Below are 21,639 nucleotides of genomic sequence, written 5' to 3'. Positions count from 1 at the left end.
CTCTAATCTTGGGTTCAAATTGGACACCATCATCCTCATTTCCTGTTCCACACTGATTTTCACACTGTACTTCCTTTTTATCATAGCAACCACCAAAAACCTGACTTCAGAAAGACGTGTCATCATCTGAAGGGAGGTAATGAAATCTAATGTTGAAATTCTAAACTATCTCGAGTAGTTTGTGCTGTATCTGAGAGATGTTGAGCATCAGTGTATTTTCCTTGAAAATTTAAAATATCTCACAGTGCCCCTGGCAGTTCACTGTGGCACCCTGGGGAAACTCGGCGATACAGTATTTTTGTCGATCAGTTTGCCCAGAAGCAGACCGTGCGATGCAGACTGGTGTGCAAGTGAATTACGAGAAACATGCTCTCAGGAGGGACCAGTAAGGGAGTGGGGGAAACAGGATGGGGAAAGTGGGGGAGTCAAGCAAGGTGTGATCCTCAGGCAAAGTCCCAGACTCACCTGACCCTGCAGGGGAGCTCAGGAGTGTCAGTTACACCTGAAGCAAGGGGACTGGGCTTTCATACTCCCCAAACTGTTGTCATTGGCTGAAGGCTACAGGACGGGGCTAAAGGAATAAATTCCCAGGCACTTTTGCTCTCTCCAGAGCCCTGGTGGCACCGTCGTTAAGAGCCCGGCTGCTAACCCAAAGGTCCTAATAGGGTCGCTATGAGTTGAAATAGACTCCACAGCAATGGGGGTTTGCTCTCTGCATGAGCAGGCAAAGGCAACTCAAAGAGGATGGTGTGAGCAGAAGGGGAGGTCTGGGCATCCTGGGCAAAGTGCCAACATGATCCTAAACGGTTACCCTAACATGATCCTACAGCTCTGTATTTAACAATAAAACAGAATGCAGAGGCTCATCAGGACCCTTTGAAATTGAAGTAATGGTCACTCATCACTTGAGAAGAAATGGAAGGTGTATTTACTAAAAATCAAGCACGGAGGTAACTAAAGAAACTGAGCCTGTTGTGGAGGAGGAGAGACATGGAGTTTGGCTTCAAACTTTGAATACATCCAATATACAAAAAACCATCAGATTTTCAAAGAAGCATTTCACTTAAAGTACCACTTCACTGCCATCCAATGATGCAAATATTCACTCAAGTGTATTTTGAGAGACTTATAAACTGTGTTTCTTTAGCAAAGAATCATTTAGTCAGAACCCTTTAAGGCTCTTTAAAATAAGGACAACTGCGAATAAAGAAAACCAAAGACACAAGGGAAACATTAGTCCAAAGGACTAATGGACCACAACTACCACAGCCTCCACCAGACTGAGTCCAGCACAACTGGATGGCACCCAGCTACCACCACCTGCTGCTCTGACAGGGATCACAATAGAGGGTCCTGTATGGAGCTGGAGAAAAATGTAAAACAAAATTCTAACTCACAAAAAAAGACCAGATATTGGTCTGACAGAGACTGGAGAAACCCTGAGGGTATGGCCCCCAGACACCCTTTTAACTTAGTACTGAAGTCACTCCTGAGGTTCGTCCTTAGGATTAGACAGGCCCATAAAACAAAATGAGACTTAATGGGCACACTAGCCTAAGGGCAAGGATGAGAAGGCAGGGAGGGACAGGAGAGCTGGAAATGGGGAACTCAAGGTCAAGAAGGGGAGAGTGTTGACACATCATGGGGTTGGCAACCGATGTCACAAAACAATATGTGTATTAATTGTTTAATGAGAAACTAATTTGCTCTGTAAACCTTAATCTAAAGCGCAATAAATAAATAAATAAGGACAACTGTAATTCTGCCATGTTGAAGGAAACAGACAATGCCTGAGTTCAGAAGATGTCACAGCGCCTTGCACCACATAGCTACTCAAATATGTATCAAATGACCGGACTCTCTGACCTAAGGCAGTGTTACAAAGTGAGCATGTGCCAATCACAGTGCAGGGCCCTCTCGCTTAATGGATTCCAACTAAGGGCAGAAGACTGGTCAATACAGAACCCATCCACTGACAAGCCTGTGTTAGCTCAGAAGGTGGGAAGACAGGGTAGCATACTCTCCACTCTTTGGTGACACCCACTGTTCCTTCCTGGACCTGCAGGACCACTGGGAGCAGTGTCAATATCATCGCTCAGCTGTGCTGTGTCCAGTTAGAGCTGTTAGTAAATGGAGTCAAAACGTTAGAGCTTCTCAGTCTCCTCCCAATATTGCTACAAAGACATAGCGCATGAGAGATGTAGAGGGCGTGAGGTGTAGACCGTGTGAGGTGCAAGGTGTCTTTCACCTCCGTTGGTGAGGACACTTGTATCCAAGGAAGTCAGGGAACAGAGCCCAGACTGAGGCTAGAACCCACAGCTTTCTGAATCTCAGTTTGATAGTTAACATGTTTGAAAGGGAATTCTCAGAATCTTCCCACAATAAAACTAAAATAAAATAAAATAAAAGACGCACATGGGGGGGGGCGGGGGGGGACTACCATTTCATACCCAAGAAAAATTGAGGGAGATAGCCCAAGCTCTTCCAGACCAGAAACTACATCATTTCCTCCACTCTCTCCCACCTCCTACAGCTGAGCTTGTTATGACACAGGGTTATGACACTCTAAACATCCGCTCAGCCAAGTGGAGCATTTGGTTGAGCTGTGGTCCCTGCCCACCCTCACTTGGCTTGCCCCATATTGATCCGTGGCCTTCAGTGGTAGGATTCAGCTATGTCTCCTCTATGATCCTGAGAAATTCAAATCAGCCCCAAACTTGCATATCTCAGACTAAGTAAATGAGACCCATCCTCCCAAGAGGCAGGATGAACATCTGTGGTCACTGCAATTGGAGGTCTCATCTGCGCCCCACTTATACTTCACCCTAAGCCACTTACCATTCCTTTCATCTACTAAGTTAAGAGTTATCTCATAGGAAGGAGGCTGGCAAATATGATTTTCCCATAGCCTTATATTCCCAGTGACGTTGGAATGTTCCTTACAGATTGGAGCCCCTAGCAGGGGCCTGACTCTGCTGAAAGAGGTCGGACAAGATGTCCCAACAGCACCACTGGCTGGGAATGGCTCTTTCCTGCCATCACCAAGTCTCTTGGGAGGAGCTGGGTGCCATAGCTGCCGTCAACACCACAGCTTTTTCATTCTTGTCAGTGACCCTTTTGCCATGGGGCAAAGCTCAGTATTTTTCTGAAAATAAAGGCAGAATCAAGCAGCCCCCGGGCTGCCAGCCTGGCAGAATCAGCCTAGGCCACACTGGTACGGTGCACTAACGCTCGTCCTGACTTCAGATCGTACACGCCCTGCATCTGAAGAAAAATACTGCAAACGTGAAATCCATTTTGAATTTAAAACAATCACCTACAGAAACACTTCTTAGGGTTCAGTTATTCTAAAGTTACAGCGAGAATACCTTTAGCGTTTATAAATAGGAAGATGGCACGTGACTAGCTTCCCGTTCAGGTGCTTTGGTTAGCTGAAGACAGCATGCATGTAGCATGAGCGCTCATGCAGAGATGCTAAACCTCAAAGACCTAACAGAAATAATGACTGTCGCAAGAGCTGCTGGAAACCTAATGAGGTTCAATGCTGATTACTTTTCACTCTTTAGGAGGAAACGCCACGGGACATTTGAAGAGATGATTCAGGCTGCAAATATGTGTGCACTTGGTAGTTTTCCTGCTCGGTGTATACAATCTTCGGGAGCAAAGTCCACGACCTTTCCAATGTTTTTTCATGTTAAAATAAGCATGAAAAGGGTTTTCTGTTTCTTTAAGAGAGAGAGAGAAGAAAAGAAGAAAAAAGTTTTCCAGCATGGATTTTTTTTTACTATTAAAGGAGGATAAATAGATGAAGAGTTCCAGAAAAGTCTCAGCGTTGAAAGTTCTGGCCCAAGCAAAGAGCATTTTTGTTTCGTTCTGTTTTGCTTTGCAGTTTCGGGACTGAAGCCCGAAGCTATTAATATTGCTACGTGATTCTGGCCCCTGCCGTCATAAATGTTCATAGAATTCCTGGTGTCTGAAGGCGCTGGCTCCTTCTCGCGAAGCACTGACCTCTGAAGGAGCAGTTGTTCCCTCCTTGGCTCCCAGCCCTTAAAACCCCACAAGGACATGGCACGTCGGATGGAGTGTTGGTATCCAAGGGGAATCGCATGCTCTGTAAGACGATATACACACCCACTTGCCAAGAGTTGGGGGACTAGGAAACACACAACTCAGTGCGAGCAGAGCGCTATAGAGAACAGTGGGCCGATGGTAAAGACCAGCGCCTTCAATTTACTGACCGAGCAACCACAGCCTGGAGGGGCGTGGTGACTCCCCCAAGCTGCACATCAGTAACAGAGCTGGGGGCCTGACTCCCAGCCAGCGCTCCTGCCGCCCCTGCGCCCCACCCCGGTGCCCTCCACAAGGGAATGCCTGGAGAGAAAGTGCGTCTTCAAATACATTTAACATGCCAACAGGAGTGTTCAGTAAACAGGCACGGGGGTCCTTTGAGGCGGCTCTGGAAAACTGGTCTGCAAAGATAGCATTCCCCTGGAGGATATGCTCAATATAACTGCCCCAGAGCAGTGAATTCATAAGAGGGCAAATATTTATACCCTCTTGTGACTGAACGTTTGCCACTGCGTCCACGGGACTATTAATACAGGCAGTGTGACCGGCTCCCAGAGCCTCTGTCCATGATCACCTGCCATATCACCTTCAGCATCAGATACCACTTCCTGCTATCAGTATAAAAAGAGAAGAAAAATGGCACTGGTGAAAAAAGAAAGACTTTGGAAAGAGAAAGCACAGTTGAGGTTTTAACTTCCTACATAGTAGGGAAAACCGGTATGCGAGTTCCAGAGGAAAATCAGTCACGACGCTGCGGCATTGCACGATAAAGCTGCAACGACCAAGATAACCAAGGGCCCCACATGGTTCTGGGTTAACTCAAGCCTTGGGCTGAGGCAGATGCCAGAGGTTATAAATGAGGCTCCCACTGATAGCATGTGTCATGGATTAAATTGTGTCCCCCAAAAAACGTGTGTAGCAACTTGGCTAGGTCATATTCCCAGTATTGTATGATTGTGTCATCTGATGTGATTTCCTCATGTGTTGTAAACTCTGTCACTATGATGAGATTATATGTGATCTCCTTATGTGTTGTAAATTCTATCCCTGTGATGAGGTTATGCTGATGAGTTTCACAAGATTAGACAGTGTCTTAATCCAATCTCTTTTGAGATATAAAAGAGAGAAGTGAGCAGAGACACATGGGAGCCTCATACCACCAAGAAAACAGTGCCGGGAGCAGAGCATGTCCTTTGGACCTGAGGTTCCTGTGCAGAGAAGCTGCCAGACCAAGAGAAGACTGACGACATAGACCTTCCTCCAGAGCCGACAGAGAAAGCGCTCCCCTGGAGCTGACGCCCTGAATTCGGACTTGTAGCCTACTGGACCGTGAGAGAATAAATTTCTCTTTGTTAAAGCGATCCACCTGTGGTAGTTTTGTTAGAGCAGCACTAGATGACTAAGACAGCATGCTTCTCTTTCTTCTCTCATTTGGAAGAAACAGCACCTCCTTAGTAGGGTGTTATTTAAATTGCCCTTTTCATGTTGTCCTGTTGTTTTCAAAAAAACAAAGAACGAACTGTCACCTTTGACTCAAATTTAAAAGAAGAGGAATTCAAGCCCATTTCTAAATAAATACATTAACTCAAATTTTTAAGACATCCTTATCTTTTTTACAGTTGAAAAGGTAAAATTCACATCAAAATAGAAATGCAAAATTTAAGAAACAACCATATGTGTGAAAACAATTCATTTTAAATGAATACTTAAGGAATTATGTACTGACTTGTTCTATAAGACTTGATGGGTCTTTGTTCTTCCTCTGTGTCCCCACTTACCCTAGTACAGAATAGGATCATGGATTCATACATGGATCATGCATGTCCTTAAAATCAGAAGGATTTTGAGTAGAAAGAACTGTTTTCTATGTCTTCCTTTTACATAGTTGATGAAAGTCACAGAGGTAGAATGTTTTCAAATATTTATCACCTACTACATGCCAGGCACCATTAAAAGTCCAGGGATACAGCACTGTATGGAGGATAAATCATGTCCTTGCTCTCACGAAGCTTACATTCTAAACGGAGAAGACCAATAATAAACACAAACAAATTAAAATGTGTAGCAGGCGTTGACCAGTAAAGAACCACAAAGGTTAAGGTTTTAGGAAATGCTGGGTGGGGGGAGGGGTGCTATATTAGGGTAGTTAGATAAGGGCTCCCTGATAAAATAGCATGTGAGCGAATTAAGGGAAAGAGTCATATGGATGTCTAAGCCAGAAAAGAACTAATACTCCCTAAGGTAGGAGCCATGTGGTATGTTCAAGGAATAGCAAGAAAGCCAAATAGCAAACAAGCAAAAATCAGGTGATAGGAGTTGAGGTCAGAGAGATGGTAGGATCCAGATTTTTACAGGCCTTGTAGATTAGGAACAGGACCTTGGACTTTGCATCCTGGAATCTAAGCCTTTTATCCAATTAAATGTGACGTTCACAAAGAAAGGGGGTAGGAAGCTACATGAGAAAATGTCGTGAAATGTAATTCTTCTATAAGTCTTAAGTTATGGGGTTGGGGGGGTCCTGGCCATCTTTGCAGGGTTATACAGGGTCAGGCACAATGGAAGACCTTTACACGTAAGCCATCTTTTACTCAGCTCTGCTTTTAGAATAGAATTGAACACAACAATTCATCTGCAGCCAAATGACAACTTGAAAGGATGCTCTTGATGTTCAACATTCCTAAATTCCTTCTCATACTATGAAAGCAAAGAGATCTACAATCATGTCTTCCTCGTTTGAGGATTTCCAGGGACTTCTCGTGTTGCAAGCTAGTAACTCTATCCAGTCTCACACGCCTCATTAATGACTAAGAATTGGGAAAGGCCCTGCAAGGAGATCTCCTGACTTGAAAATTATTAGGATCTTTTTCAACTGGTGAATGCCAACCCTTGCCCAGTTATTTTCCCTAATAATTTCTGCATCTAACGCATTCAGGGAGACACAGTGAGGCCTCTCACATTTTTTTCATGCAGAAAATCTTCTGCTTTCCCCAAAGTACAGACCAACAAATGGTCTTCTGGGCATCCCTTGAAACGTCCACGTTAGCGGTCCTCAAAACAAATCACAGGACTTCATTTCCTACTATTTCCAGCATAATTACCCTGCTACTAATCATTGTTCTACTCTCATCAAGGTCAACAAGGAAACAGTTAGGACAACTTAAGGTCTTTTGCAGTGTTCATTAATCTCTCAACAACCATTCAGTGTACTGTCCGGCACTCAGCAGGGACCCAATTGCATAACCTTGGTAAAATTCTAGGCTTCGTTATCATCTAAGCCATCTAATAAACCTCTGCTTATACCAAGTACAAAGGCGTGACAGATGCCTTCCCAATCCTGGACTGCTTTAAACTAAACCAATGTATTTGGCAGTCACTGTCCTATATTTAAATACGCAAGACCAAATAACGTCATCCAAAAATCAAGTCCTTAGGTCACCACTAAGGCATGTGTTTAGTAGCTGACTCATCATGGAGAACCCATCAGGATGCTGTTCTACTTTAAATCAGCTAATGTACTAGACCAAGGCGGGGTTTTATTTTGGACAAGGCATTCAATTATTAACACCTCTCCAATTTTTCAGAATAAAGTCATTGTTTTCCCCTTCTAATTGGGACAGAATTCAGATATCTCAATCAAGTCCCAAAGTGATGGGGAAGATTCAAGTTTCTTTATAGGCATCCTTCCAACCAACACCTGTGAGGAGAGAGACTGAGCCTCTTTGGAGGGAAAATGAAAGGCAGGGTCCTAACTGGCCAAATGCCGGGAGCCTCCTTCACACCTGGCACGCAGCATACCCGTGTCTCACCTTAACCAGCATAGTTGCTGTTGAGTCGATTTTTTTTCCAGTTGCCGTCAACTCATGGAGGTCCCGTGTTTCAGAGTAGAACTTTGCTCCACAGGGTTTTCAACAACTGGTTTTTCAGAAGTAGATTGCCAGGCCTTTTTTCAAGGTGCCTCTGGGTAGATTCAAACCACTAACCTTTCAGTTAGTAGCTGAGTGTGTAACTGTTTGCACTACCCAGGAACTGCTTAATCAGCACATTTAAAAAACAAACAAAAACGCTGTTGCCGTCGATTCCGACTCATAACAACCCTACAGGACAGAGTAAAACTGCCCCATAGGGTTTCCAAGGAGCGGCTAGTGGATTTGAACTGTCAACCTTTTGGTTAGCAGCCTGAGCTCTTAACCACTGCGCCACCAGGGCTCCAACCAGCACATAAGGGATAGAAAATTCAATCCTGGCTGCAGTCCACCACCAGTCAGTAGCTCACAAAAACCCTTGCTATGTGAGAAGGAACCTGGAAGACTTATTAACTAACCCTTCTTCTCCAGACTCGACACTGTGCCTGTGTTAAGAAAGACTGAAGAGCAAAGGCAGAACACTTGGTTTGGTCTTGTGAAGAAAGGTCTTGATCAGACTGTGGCTGGATGGTGCACACTCAGCCTTTCTGTCCCCAAGGTCAAGGAGGGAGCAGTCCATTTACTCAGTAATTTTATCTACTGCAAAAGTACTACGGAAACGTTGTCCATGGTGTTACCCAATGTCTCTTTCATAAAGACCCGCATAATAACCTCCTCCTTGTGCTTAGACACCAGGAAAACAGCATAACTTGACTGTTTCCCCATTTCACCTTACTTTTCAGGAAATTCAGCATCTAACCAGAGTGGTTTGAATTAGCTCATCTTCAACACCTACTTATTCCCCTCATCCTAACTGGCCTTTGTTCTTTTTTATCCTTTAATTATGTTGTGTTCAATCTCATAAACTGCTTCAAATCATATTCTATAGATAACATATATAAAATATGCCATTATTGGCTAAATGTCTGTTTGTCTTTCCTGGGACATTCTTACCTGCATATGAGTCTATTTTTCACCAGGGCTACAAAGATCTCCTGAAATATTTTATGCTGGGGGTGTTGGCTGAAATTTCTCTCATTCTTGTAGTTTATACTGAGATGAAACAAACAGAAAAGCATTTTGTAATTCACATTATTGAGGGTGCCTCAAAGTTAATAACGTGGACAAAGATTATCTATATTCACACAAATATAGAATTCTCCATGGCTGATTTGGGGACATAGACCATCAGCCCTTCTTCTTAGGCGTCTCTGGGTGTACTCAAACCTCCAATTATTCAGTTAGCAGCCAAATGTCTTAACCGTTTGCACCATCCAAAGACTCTTTGTAGATAACGGGGATTTATCAAAACAGTCTACACCCCTTCAAACGTGAGAGTTTTTCTTGTTTGTTTGTTTTGTGTGTGTGTATTTTAACGAAGCCTTGAGATATTCCAGCTTCAGCTTCTTGTTGCTGACATTACAGTCCACTGAAGAGGTTAAAAAATACCCCAAAACACCCCACTTACAAACTGAGAGAGGATAAGAACTAATGCACAAAAGGGATACAATGCTACAGAATATGTGATACACTATTTTTGTGCACATAAAAGCCATGCATTTGAAAGCTGAGGGCAGATAAGCTGGAATTACCTCAACGTAACACCTCAAAGGCAAGCGCTGTCACCTTATGTTGCCATTTGTAAAGTTCTGCCTTCACAGCCTTTCAGATGCCCCTGGATGGCGTGCCTGCATCCTAGCCCGGTGAGGGCTGGGACAGCTTCCTAGTACCCGGCTGCTGGATGACTGAATGTGTAACAATACTTAAAGTATTTAGTGTTCCTTTCTGGACTGTTAAATCCACTGTCATACAATGAGGGAGAAACAAAATCTAGGTCAAACGGTCATTCTATAACATTCATATTGGTATTTCGTGCCATTCATTATTTACATGGCACTCCGTCCCAAATGACCTAAGCACAGTGTAGAACTGAGAGAACCAGCTCCTGGCCCTCAGGAACATGCAGCTTCTAGAAGATCTACACAGTGACAACGGGAGAGATAAACATGGGCTGACACTTTCAGTGTTAAAGGTGAGGCCAGATCCCTCCAACTGAAAACCTCGGTTGCTTTGACAACCACATTCTTTAGCCACCACATCTCTTTACCACAACGGTTTCTTTTACGCCTCCCTCGTTATTGGCAAGACGTGGACAGACCAAAAGCTAAAGGCAAAGCCGGGAATCCACCTAGGTGGGTCAACAATCTGGAACCACTTCCTCATTGAGCCAATGCCAAATGTGTGTCAGCACCGTGTCCCCAAACCCCCAGGTGAGTGTCACCTACAGCCATTAAGCCTGTTATTTACACAGGACTTCAGGGAATGGTTGAAGCACTCACTAAACTTATTAAGTGAAGAATCCCTGTGGTAAATTTTGAAATGGGTTTAAAATTTTAGCTACTGTGGTAAGCCTAAATAAAGCTTAGGGCTAATTAGAACGGATTGCTGAAGGCAAGGGAGATACTGAATTTCTTACCTAAAATTTTCAAGTTCAACAGCTTCTGTGGACTCATGCCACTGACCTCGAGTTCTGGGTCCACCCACCTTCATGGCGGGCTCGGACTTCGTCATGCTATTGTGAGCACTATCGAAGTTAATGGCTGGAAGCTACAGAAACAGAAGCACAGAGTAGTGAGGATCACAGATCAGCACAGAGTAGAGAAAGCAACGAAACGTGGGTGGGGGCAGGGAGAAGGGAACTTTTTTTTTCCCCTCAAGCCAATAATTAACATGGTAGCTATGTCCACTGCAGGGCTTTTCCAGGATTTAAACACTGCTGACTTAAACGTTTACTCATTCTGGGCTACCAGGCTTTATTTGACTTCATAGCTTATAACACCACCTGTCACATCTTAGAGTTATTTATTTATTTCCAGCCTCCCTTGATTATAATGTCACCTGGTAACGAGCAGGAACTTGCCTGTTTTTGTTCAATGCTGTACCCCCACCACCTAAATGAGTGCTGGGGATAAAGGTCTGGGGTAAGGTCTGGAGTTTTTAAATCTTGTTGGGTGATCCAAATGTGCAAGCTGACTAGAGAGTTTCAGGACCCAGCCAGAACACTCTGGTGAGGGGTCCAGACTGAGAGCGAATCATCATTCATTCATTCCATTCCATTCGTTCATTCTTCAACATTTACCAAGTCTGCACACTGCACGCAGGTGGGTGTTAAGAAAAGAAAGATATAAAAGTCTTAACATTCTGATTACTTGATGGTATTTATACATGCCATTAAAATATACTACAAGATCCACCATAAGAAAACTAAAAACTCATTTAGATTAACTACGACAACTTGAATAAGCCCCACTTAGAATATGAAGACCCTCAAGGAGACAGATTGACACAGCGGCTGCAACAATGGGCTCAAGCAAAACAACGATTGTGAGGATGGCACAGGACCCAGGAGTGTTTTGTTCTGTTGTGCACGAGGTCACTAAGAGTTGGAACCGACTCAACGGCACCTAATAATAACAACATAATATGAACTGGTTAATTACTTATATAATAAAAGGGCAAGTTACTAGTATTCAAATAGTTCAACTTATCAATATTTACTTATAATTTTGATAACCACAAGATTTGTTTCTAGTACCACTGTAAAGCTGAGCGTACAAACAAAAAAAAACAAACCCACTGCCGTCGAGCTGATTCTGACTTATAGCAACCCTACAGGACAGAGTAGAAGTGCCCCACAGAGTTCCCAAGGAGCAGCTGGTGGATTCGAACTGCTGACCTTTTGGTTCACAGCAAGTTGAGCATAGTGAAGGCAAATACCATATTTTTCCAAACTGCAAATCGGGGATGTTCTAAATTAGCTAAATTAATACAGATGAGGTAAGTAGAGTATAAAATAACAAGATAAAGGATTCATTTTTTTTCACTAAATCATTCCATACATAATTAACAAATAAAGCTATGTCACACTTGTTGTCTTATTCCATTAAAATATTTGATAGAAATCAGCATACAGATATCATTTCCTTATCGAAAAGAGAATATGCCTGCATTCTCATAAGGTATTTGGTTTATAGAAAAAAATGCATTATAAGAAGGGCATAGTTTAATAGCCAGCAAAAAAAAAAAAAGAATCCTTCTTCATTGTATGCCAGCCTTGGTTAAATTCTCCACAAGAAAAATATGTTTACAAGCATATTATTAATAAGTCTTTCATCCCATAAAACTACCTCTCTTTCAGTGTTCAGTGGGTCAACCTACAACTGCCACAAGGCAACAGACGGGATGGACACTTGAGGCAACAACGCTTAGTGCTCAAGAGCACAAACTCTAGGCCAGGGGCCCTGGGTTTCAAGCCACCCTTAGCCAGCTGCATGAGCTTGGGCAATTTACTTAATCTCTCTGTGCATCAGTTTCCATACCTGTACAATTGAAATAATAATAGTATTTGACTCATAAAGTTATTTTGAAGATTCAAAAAATCAGCATTTATAAAGCGCTTGCTGTGTGCCAGCTACAGTCTTTTTCTTTTTTTTAAATTGTGCTTTAGATGAAAGTTTACAGAGCAGATTAGTTTCCCATTCGATAGTTTGTACATAAAGTGTTCCACAACTTTGGTTTCATTCCCTACAATGTGTCAGCACTCTCCCCATTTCTACTCTGGTTTCCCCATTGTCTTTCACCCTGATTATCCACCCCTTCGTGCCTTCTCATCTTATAACTGATTGTTCTAAGGAGTGTCTTCCCCTCGGGTGTTACTGTTTATCTTGTGTGCTTGTCTGTTGTTTGGCTGGGAGGCGATCTCCAACAATGGCTCCATTTCCAGGTCAGAAAGGTGTTTTAGGGCCATAGTCTCAGGGATTCCTCCAGTCTCTGTCAGACCAGCAAGCCCGGTGTTTTTTGAGAGTTTGATTTTTTTTGTTCTACGATTTTCTCCTGCTCTGTCCAGGATCCTCTGTTGTGATCCTATTCAGAGCAGTTGGTAGTGGTAGCTGGGCACCATCTAGTTCTTCTGGTCTCAGGGTCATGTAGGCTGTGTTCATGCGGTCCATTAGTCCTTTGGACTAACTGCTCCCTTGAGTCTTTCATCTTCTACACTCTCCCTTGCTCAGGATGAGAAGAGACCCATGGGTGTATCTTAAGTGTATTCAGCTATATTCTAAGTGCTTTATAAATACTCTTTAGTCATCATAATTATTCCTATTGTACAAATTTGTTAAATACAATTTTGATTACAAAATAGAAGACTTCCAGATGTGAACTGATAACCCAAATAATACTGGACATGAAGTCATATTAACGAGCAAATTTTCCTGTGTTACACAGGAAACGTCACGACACATAGCAAACAGGAAGTGATTATTCAGGCCCAAGGAGTTTCAAGCCCCCTTGCCATTACTATAACTAGGAGAACACTGATTATAAGAGAAGGTAGCCAGGCAGCTGGTACTGGAAATCAATTGACGGAGACTCAGTGGAAAAAATGGAGTTGGCATTTATATCTGCAAAGACTTGGAACTTAATGGCAGAAATCTTGAAGCAATCAGCTCTCTTCAGACAAAAGCAATGTGGGTTCAGAAACCAGTTCAGTCTTTTCTCTTGGATCTCCAATTCTTCTGACCCTCTGTGTATCCTTCATCATCTACTGTATATAAGTACAGCTAGTAAAACATACATGGTTCTCAGTCCAGAGCGGCCACCACTCACCACCTGGTACAGTCAAGATCACGGTACTCAGAGTAAAAGGGCCAGGTGAGCAGCCTCCTCATAGACTTCTGTTGTACTAAGCCATTTGTTCTGTTAAGGTACACTATACCTGACATCATTTTTGGGCAACCTAAAATCTGAAAGTCACATAGATAACTTGAAAGTGTGTCCTTGTCCTTTCCCACAAGTGATGGACTTAACAGACTCAGATTTGAAAACTTCCCCCAAAGGGACAGGAACCAACCATCAACATCTTCATAGATAAGACTTACATCATGCTTACCACATCTAGGCACTGTTCCAAGTGCTTTCCAGATATTATATACAATGAGTCCTCTTAACAACTCTATGAGGCACACACCATTTTACAGATGAGAAAACTGAGGCACGCAAGGGCTAAGAGACTTGCCTAAGAGACAGGGCTAGCAAGTGGTAGAGTTAGCAACCAAACCCAGATGACCTCCCTCCATCTCCAACATTCTCAGTTCTCCAACATGTACTTATGTATCTCCAATGATGAGAAAATCATTGAGCCAGCCCATTTGCTCTTCGCAGAGTCTCCCAAGTTTTTCCTCATACTGCGATGAAAATCTATCCCCTGTGCTTTGTCTCTGTCTTCTAGTCGACCATCAACTCCTTTCACAATATTTAAAGACTAAATGGCTTTTTAAGGGTAGGCTGAATGAAAAAACTGCACCCCAAGTTCTGGCTGCATTAAACTGGTCACTGGTCCCAGAACACATCACACAGTCTGACCTCTCCATGCCTGGGCATGTGCAGCCAGTAACTCCTGATCATATTTCAAGGGCCCACTTCAAACAGCCTCCTGGGTAAATAGCTGCCCAAGGCCTTTCTGGGTAGAGCTATTCATGCCCTCCCTGGTGGCATTACAGTACTATCTTACAGCACGTACACACTCTATTATAATGTCTAGTTTATACATCAACATTTCCCCACTCAATGTGGCCACCCTCAGGGCAGTATCACATCTATCTACCTTTGCATTCATAGCATCTTACCTAGAGCCTGGCACATAGTAGGTGTTCAAATGTGAATGAACACTCACATTGTCCCCAGAGTCTTGGCAAAACTAAATCATCTTGCAAACCACCTCCAGGTTAGCGCATGCATTCACCATGTTTATTACAGACACATCGGGTGCCAGGTGTTGTGTGGGACACTGGATATATAGAAAGCAGAACAGCCACAGCCTCTGCCTTCAAGGAGTATACAGTCCCGTGTGAACAGGGGTTTGTTGTGGTGGAAAGTAAAAGGGCACTAGGGGGAACTATGAACCAGCCATGCCAGGAGTCTTCCAAGGTATTCCAGGCAGATTTCCACACAGGCTAGAAGGCAGAGAACTATGTAGGCTCGAGGAACTGGAAGGTACTTCTGCAGCTCGAACAGCGTGAGTGGAAAGAAAGACTGGAGATTGAAGCGAAGCCTGCATCCTGCGGGACCTTTCTAAGGGTTTGGTCATGTCATTTCTGCTCAGAAATTTTGACATTTCTTGTTGTTTAGGGGATCAAGTATAAAATTCTGAGATGGGCCTGCAGACACTACACCATCTCTTCGAGCTTTATTTATCGCTACTTCCAATGGAATCTCCACTCACTGTTTTGCCTACATGCTTGTCACTTTCTTTCCTCCAAATATCTGATTGTTTTACTCCCTTTACCTAGAACGCCTTTCCCATCAATTCCACTGATGGAAAACTGGCCCAGTTTTCAGGAACTAGCTCCTTCCCTGACCCTTGAAAGAAAAATGGCCTTATCTTCTTCCTCAAATCTATACACCCCGCTGCTCATTCCACTCATCCAGGATCCATGTCATGCCACGTTCCATAATTATCTGTTCCTTGTCTCTCTTAACACACAACGAGGGCTTCAAACTGGATCGTTCCAGTTTGAACCCCTGCTGAGAATTTGCATGTCCACCCCCAGATATACTGAATTAGAATCTACAGTTTAACAAGATCCCCAGGTGATTCTTAGGTATGATAAATTTTTGAGAACCACTGCTCTACTAGTGGTTCTCAGAATTGGTCCCTAACCAGCAGCACTAGCATCACCTGGGAACTTGTTAGAAATGGCAAATTCTCAGCAGGGGTTCAAAGCTTAATGTACTGGTTCAAAGCCCTGCACAGAACCATGCCTTCTATCTTTCCTTTACATGACATCTGTCAAAACCTCTTTATTCAAGGCAATTAACAGGTCTGCAATGAATGATTTTTTTTCTTCCATCTTTTAAAATTGCAAACATGTTTGTCAGCTTCCCACGGCCCTGAATGTAGGGGGGAAAAAGTGTCTTCATTCCAGCTCTAGGCACATTCCTTCACGATTTGTGAAGAGCCTCTGGTGAAATCTCCAACCACGTCTTCCATGTCAACAACCCTGAGGCAATTCTTTATCTTAAGTTATTTGGTTTTACCGGTTATGATTGTTCTGACCCTGCTATGCTGAAGGGGGCCATCATCTGCCTCAGGGCGTCTCTGTCCTCAGTTCTGTCCCCCTGTGGGGCTGTCCCACAGAACAGCAGACACTAATGGGCCAAAGCAAGCTATGCAGAGATCCACAGAGCAAACAGTCAGCACAAAGTGTAAGGAGAACCCAGGAACACAGTGAAACAATGAGGGATGTGGCCTGGCTCATTAAGAGATTCAGAAGCAGGACATTCTGTTCTTTCCAATTCTCTGCCTAACCTCCTCTGCACCCAGGCCATCATGATCCATTTGCAAAAAACAAGCCAGGTCTTGTTAGAACAGAAATTCAGGTGACTGGGCCTTAATCCTGGATTTCCCTTTTCTAACTGACAGTTAAAAAAAAAAAAAAAAAAAATCCCAGAGCCACACAGGTGCATATTTGAAAGGCACTTCTGCCTGTCCCTGGCTCTACTCTGCTCCATAACTCTTGGTTTTTTTCTCCTTTGGTCCTGGTTTTAACTTATGATAACCTGTCATGTGTTATGTATCCTTATCACTAAACCAGATGCCATCGAGTCGATTCCGACTCCTGGCAACCCCATGTGTTTCAGAGCAGAACTGCATTCCATAGGGTTTTCAATGGCTGTGGTTTTTCAGAAGCAGATTGCCAGACCTTTCTTCCAAGGTGTCTCTGGGTGGATGTCAGATGCTAACCTTTCAGTTGGTAGCAGAGCGCATAATCGTTTGTGCCACCCAGGGACTCCTCTGCATCCTATCATCCTTAGCTGCTATTGAGTTGATTCTGTCTCATGGGGACCCCATATGTGCAGAGTAGAACTGCTCCACAGGGTTTTCAAGGCTGTGACGCTTCAGAAGCAGATCACCAGGCCTGTCTTCCCAAGTGCCTCTGGGTGGGTTCCAACAGCCAACCCTTCAGCTAGTAGTCAAGCACTTAACCGTTCTCGCCACCCAGACTCTTCTACGCCTTATTAAAGTCTTTCTGGAACAAGCAAGGTAGAACTAAGCAAATTCCTGATTTATTCTCCCCGATATTTTTCTTCTCCTACAAACGTCTCCACATTATTTTACAAAAAGGAGAATAGGTGTTCAGAATAGCATTTATTATTTCAAAATTACAAACGCACAAACACCTTATAAACAGAGTTAGGCGTGAGTTCTGTACATCTCAGGGCCTTCATGCAGTCGAGGGCAGTTTTTTCTTTTTTCAGAACCGTCTGCTTTCTGAATAATTCAAATATTGCAAATACTCAATTTTCGTACGTGTGAAGTATTTTACTAAAAGATATGGCAGTGTCACATGTGAACTTGACAGAAAACTGACTAAATTTTAAAATCAGTTACAAGGGGAACAATTATTAAACTAACTTTAACTGAGCCTGCCAGGTGTTAATAAGGAAGTGATGTCACAAGAGAACACGATAGATCTCACCACCGGCTTCAACATTGGAAAGTTAGAGCCAAAAAAATCACTGGTGTTTCTTTTGGCCTCGACGGGGGGGGGTTATATATACTCATGTGGTGACCCAATTCTCAAGTCACGATTCAATTTGGCAAAAACTGATCACAAACTTACCAAGCAGAAGACACTATGAACTGGCAGCAAAGGCCCAATTTGCTGGCATTGGGATATTTATAACCTTGTCAGGAAATAAGGCACGTAGACAGTGTTTCCAAGGCAAGGGAGAAAACAATGCTACAAAAGTGAAAGCACGTGCTTTGTGAACTACAGAAGGGACAGTTCACTTCTGGACTGGAAGACAAAGGCTTTTTTTGTGGAGGTGGCGCCATTAGCTTTGGGTCTTGGAAACAGGCAAGATTTTATAAGGATAGAAATTTTGGGGAAAGAACTGTAGACCTGGAGAATGGTAAAAGCAAAAAGTGAAAAGTCCTGACATTGTGGTCACATGATGCACAGGGGGAAAGAATGGAAATTACCATCAAAAAGGTGTGCTACGTCATCTTGCTTGCTTTACGAGGGAAGAATGGAGTTGAGCCAGGGCAGTAGTCTGTGAAAGTTTGTGAGCAAGGAGCTGGCAGACTGGGAGTTTTGCATTAGACATGATTTCAGCAGTGTGTAGACAGAGCAAGGGGTGTAAGTGGCTACTGCAATCCTGGGAGTGATAACATTAATAACAGAGAAGAAGGGACTGACAGCAGAAAAGACATATTAAGGCCCGGGTTTACTCTGAGTCAACACACAACCAACTACTTTTTGAAGTGTAATTTAATTTCCAAAGTCCTTTAAGAGACATCTCAGAGGTTAGTCACACATTCCCAAGGCACGGTGCCTGGGTTCAGAAAAGTACTCCACCGTTAGCTAGCTGTATACTCTTGGGAAAGTCCCTTAACCTCTGTGTGCCTCAGTTTCCTCATCTGTAAAAGCGAGGGTTGTGGTTATTCACCCAGGGAAATGCAGGTAAAGTGTCAGTTACATAGTAAAAACCAAACCAAAGCCATTGCCGCCGAATCAATTCTGACCCATAGCAACCCTATAGGACAGAGTAGAACTGCCCGATAGGGTTTCCAAAGCTGTAAATCTTTACGGAAGCAGACTGCCACATCGTTCCCCCACCAAGCACCGAGCAGCTGGTTGGCTCGAAACCTGATTCCAATTCATAGCAACTCTGTAGGACAGAGTAGAATTGCCCCATAAGGTTACCAAGGAGTGGCTGGTGGATTCGAACTGCAAACTTTTTGGTTAGCAGCCAAGTTCTTAACCACTGTGCCACTAGGGCTCCCCACTATAAAGAAATAGATAAAAATTATGTAGTTCTCTGGTAAGTTTGCTTGATATAACCAAAGCCGTCAGGGCTGGATTACCAACCACATGAGCATTCAAAGTGATATAAACAAGTATAGCATGGTAGACTTTGGAGACAGACCACCTGGGTTCAATTCCATCCTTGCCATTGACTTGCTGGCAGTGCTATGTAAGTGTCTGATATTATCATTATTATTAGCGTTGCTGTGTGTTCCCCCAAACCTCCATGGGCGGCCTCCAATCTCATGGATCTCCAAAGATTTATAGAAGCAAAACCAGAAAGAAAAAATTAGAGATAAACTGAAGCAGAAGCACTATTCCTTCCCTGTCTAATAAAATAAAAAATGCTATTGTAAAAATAGCCCAAACTCACTCCTTTCCCCTCTTTTGTGAGATATAATTTGCAGAAAACCTCAGAAGAAAATACCTTTTCTCCAGTCAGTCCCTTCTTCTCTGTTATTAATGTTATCAGAAACGCCCACTCACTCACAAATAAGCATTATTTATGCTTATGATGGGGAGCCCTGGTGATGCAGTGGTTAAGAGGTGGATTGCTAACCAAAAAGGTCAGCAGTTCAAATCCACCAACTGCTCCTTGGAAACCCTATGGGGCAGTCCTACTCTGTCCTATAGGGTCGTTATGAGTCGGAATCGACTTGACGGCAGAGGGTTTGGGGTTTTTTTATGCTTCTTATGGGTGAGCGTAACCCACAAAATGTCACTGGATTTCCAGAATCCTAATTTCTTGCACTGTAGCAATGGGTGGGACGGGTTGGGTGGGTGGGTGAGGCTGAGGGGAGAAGGACAGAAATGTGGTAAACAATATTTTGGAAAAATCAATTTCCCTAAAGCTCTGAAGAGCCAAACAGGCATTCAGTGGAAGACTACACTGTTTCCAGACTGGAGAGCAAGAGCTTTCATAATTAGGACACGTAACAATGAAGACAGGATAAAGCAAAGCCTGGGCGTGAGAGGAAAAGAACGAAAAGGCCATGGATGCCAAGTCTTGGCAGAGCCTGAACCAAGTATGCGAGAAACGGCCGGGTGAAGAAAGAGAAAAGATAGGAAAGAACAAAGAAATGTAGACGCATGGTTCAAAAAGACGTTAAATGGATCCTTTTGGAAACACATGATTTCTTTTTTATTAAAGCATGCACATTCTTTGAAAACACTACCTGTTGTTTGCTTGATTGAACGTTCAAAAGACACCGAAGTCTTTTAAGATCTGAATAATCCCTAGGAGAAAGAATAACACAATTACCAACCAACAGGTGGCTCCAATGAACTCAGTCACGTTACCCACCAATGGCACTGCCATTTGAAGGTCTGCTTTTATACACTGAAACATGTACACACTAAACATTTCCTTTAGAACTCTAGAAATGATCAAATCCTTCAGTAAATATTGTAACACAGAGTAGCAGTTGTCAAGGATTGACCGTTTCTCAAAAAGCCATTAAATCTGGTTGCTGGCCACTGTCTGAGTTAATAATTAGTAAAGGCTCGGTATGTGGTTACCTGGTGGTGATTCCTTGCTGTTTTTTATTGGTTGATTTTTCTGTGGCCTTCACCTTTACGTCTTGATCAGGCATTGTAAAACATCAATGCCCCAGAATTAACATTGCATTCCCTTCAAAGTAAACCAGAGGGAAAAGCTTTAGTTGGCTTGTGTGCTCTAAAATATTCTCAATTAATACAAGTAAAACTCACTTATTTAAACATGCAAAAACTAACATTTATTTCCAACAGAATAACAAAAAATATTACTATGAATACCATTTACTATTTATCATTCAAAAGCCTTTGGAAACATTTAGGGCATAGTTTATAATTACAGTAAACCATGAGCCTATAGTTGCTGGGTCAGCCTTGACTTCAAATATTCTGACCCATTGTCCCAATAAGTATTGTTCTACATGTCAGAACAACTGCCCCCATTTATATCTATACACAAATACCTGAAGCCCAGTTGATGCTTTTATGCCGTCTCATCTTTTTCAACACGCATCCTTAACCATACACTGTGGTCCAGGAAGTTCCTCCCTTATCATGGGTCACATCCCTGAACGCCCCAGAGAAAGCCCCCACCCACTCACAAATAAGCATTTATTTATGCTTACCATGGGTGAGGGTAACATACAAAATGTCACTGGATTTCCAGAATTCCCAAAGCTTGAAAGCTGCCATTTGAATCCCCCTATGGGTCAACTCTAGTCATAAGATCTTCTGGAAGGCTTGGGTCGATCTTACATAGCCCCTGAGGTCACCAATCCATCTGGACAGTGAGGCAGGTCTGGCTAGGAATACAACCCAACAAGCATTTCAACCTTCTGAATTAAGCTTTGCCGTGGCATCATGGGACACTTCCCAGGATAAATGTGAAAACTATTTCCCACCCCACCCCCAAAACATAACTACATGGTCACCAGTGGACAGAGAACAGTTTGTTTGCTTTTTTTCCCAGTTGATCTCTGATTCAATTAGTTTAGCTTCCAGAATAGAAACAAAAAGAAAAGTATTGAAGACACTCATACTTTCAATTACATAGCAAATATAAAATAAATATACTACTGGTTTAATCTGATTGGATGTAAACTTTTCCAACCAGTCTTCAACGCCACAGTTTAACGTCAGTGTGTTGTTCAGGCATGAAACAGCATGTATTATTGTCTTACAATTGTATGCCTCTGTGTATTATGAAATCTGTGGTTAAAAATCAAAGTGTTTCAGAGGTATCAGAGGCAAAAGGAAGGGGCCGATGGGTGTTTCACTGAAACAGAATCTAGAAAGGTGAAATCCAC

The 21,639-nt window shown here is 43.0% G+C and overlaps 1 protein-coding gene across 1 annotated transcript in view; it reads right to left on the bottom strand.

Moving 5' to 3' along the window:
- NEK10 (NIMA related kinase 10) overlaps nt 1-20,430 on the bottom strand; it is a 214,370-nt gene extending 193,940 nt beyond the window's left edge. The window contains 4 exon segments of the mRNA XM_004377369.2: nt 8,925-9,023; nt 10,447-10,577; nt 20,014-20,074; nt 20,357-20,430. Coding sequence (XP_004377426.1) covers nt 8,925-9,023; nt 10,447-10,577; nt 20,014-20,074; nt 20,357-20,430 — 365 coding nt within the window.
- Between the last annotated feature and the right edge of the window lie 1,209 nt (nt 20,431-21,639).

Source organism: Trichechus manatus, unplaced genomic scaffold, assembly GCF_000243295.1.
Source record: "Trichechus manatus latirostris isolate Lorelei unplaced genomic scaffold, TriManLat1.0 scaffold00049, whole genome shotgun sequence".
NCBI classification, from domain to species: Eukaryota; Metazoa; Chordata; class Mammalia; order Sirenia; family Trichechidae; genus Trichechus; species Trichechus manatus.
The sequence above is the reverse complement of the archived record's forward strand: the minus strand, read 5'-3'. Positions and strand labels throughout refer to the sequence as shown.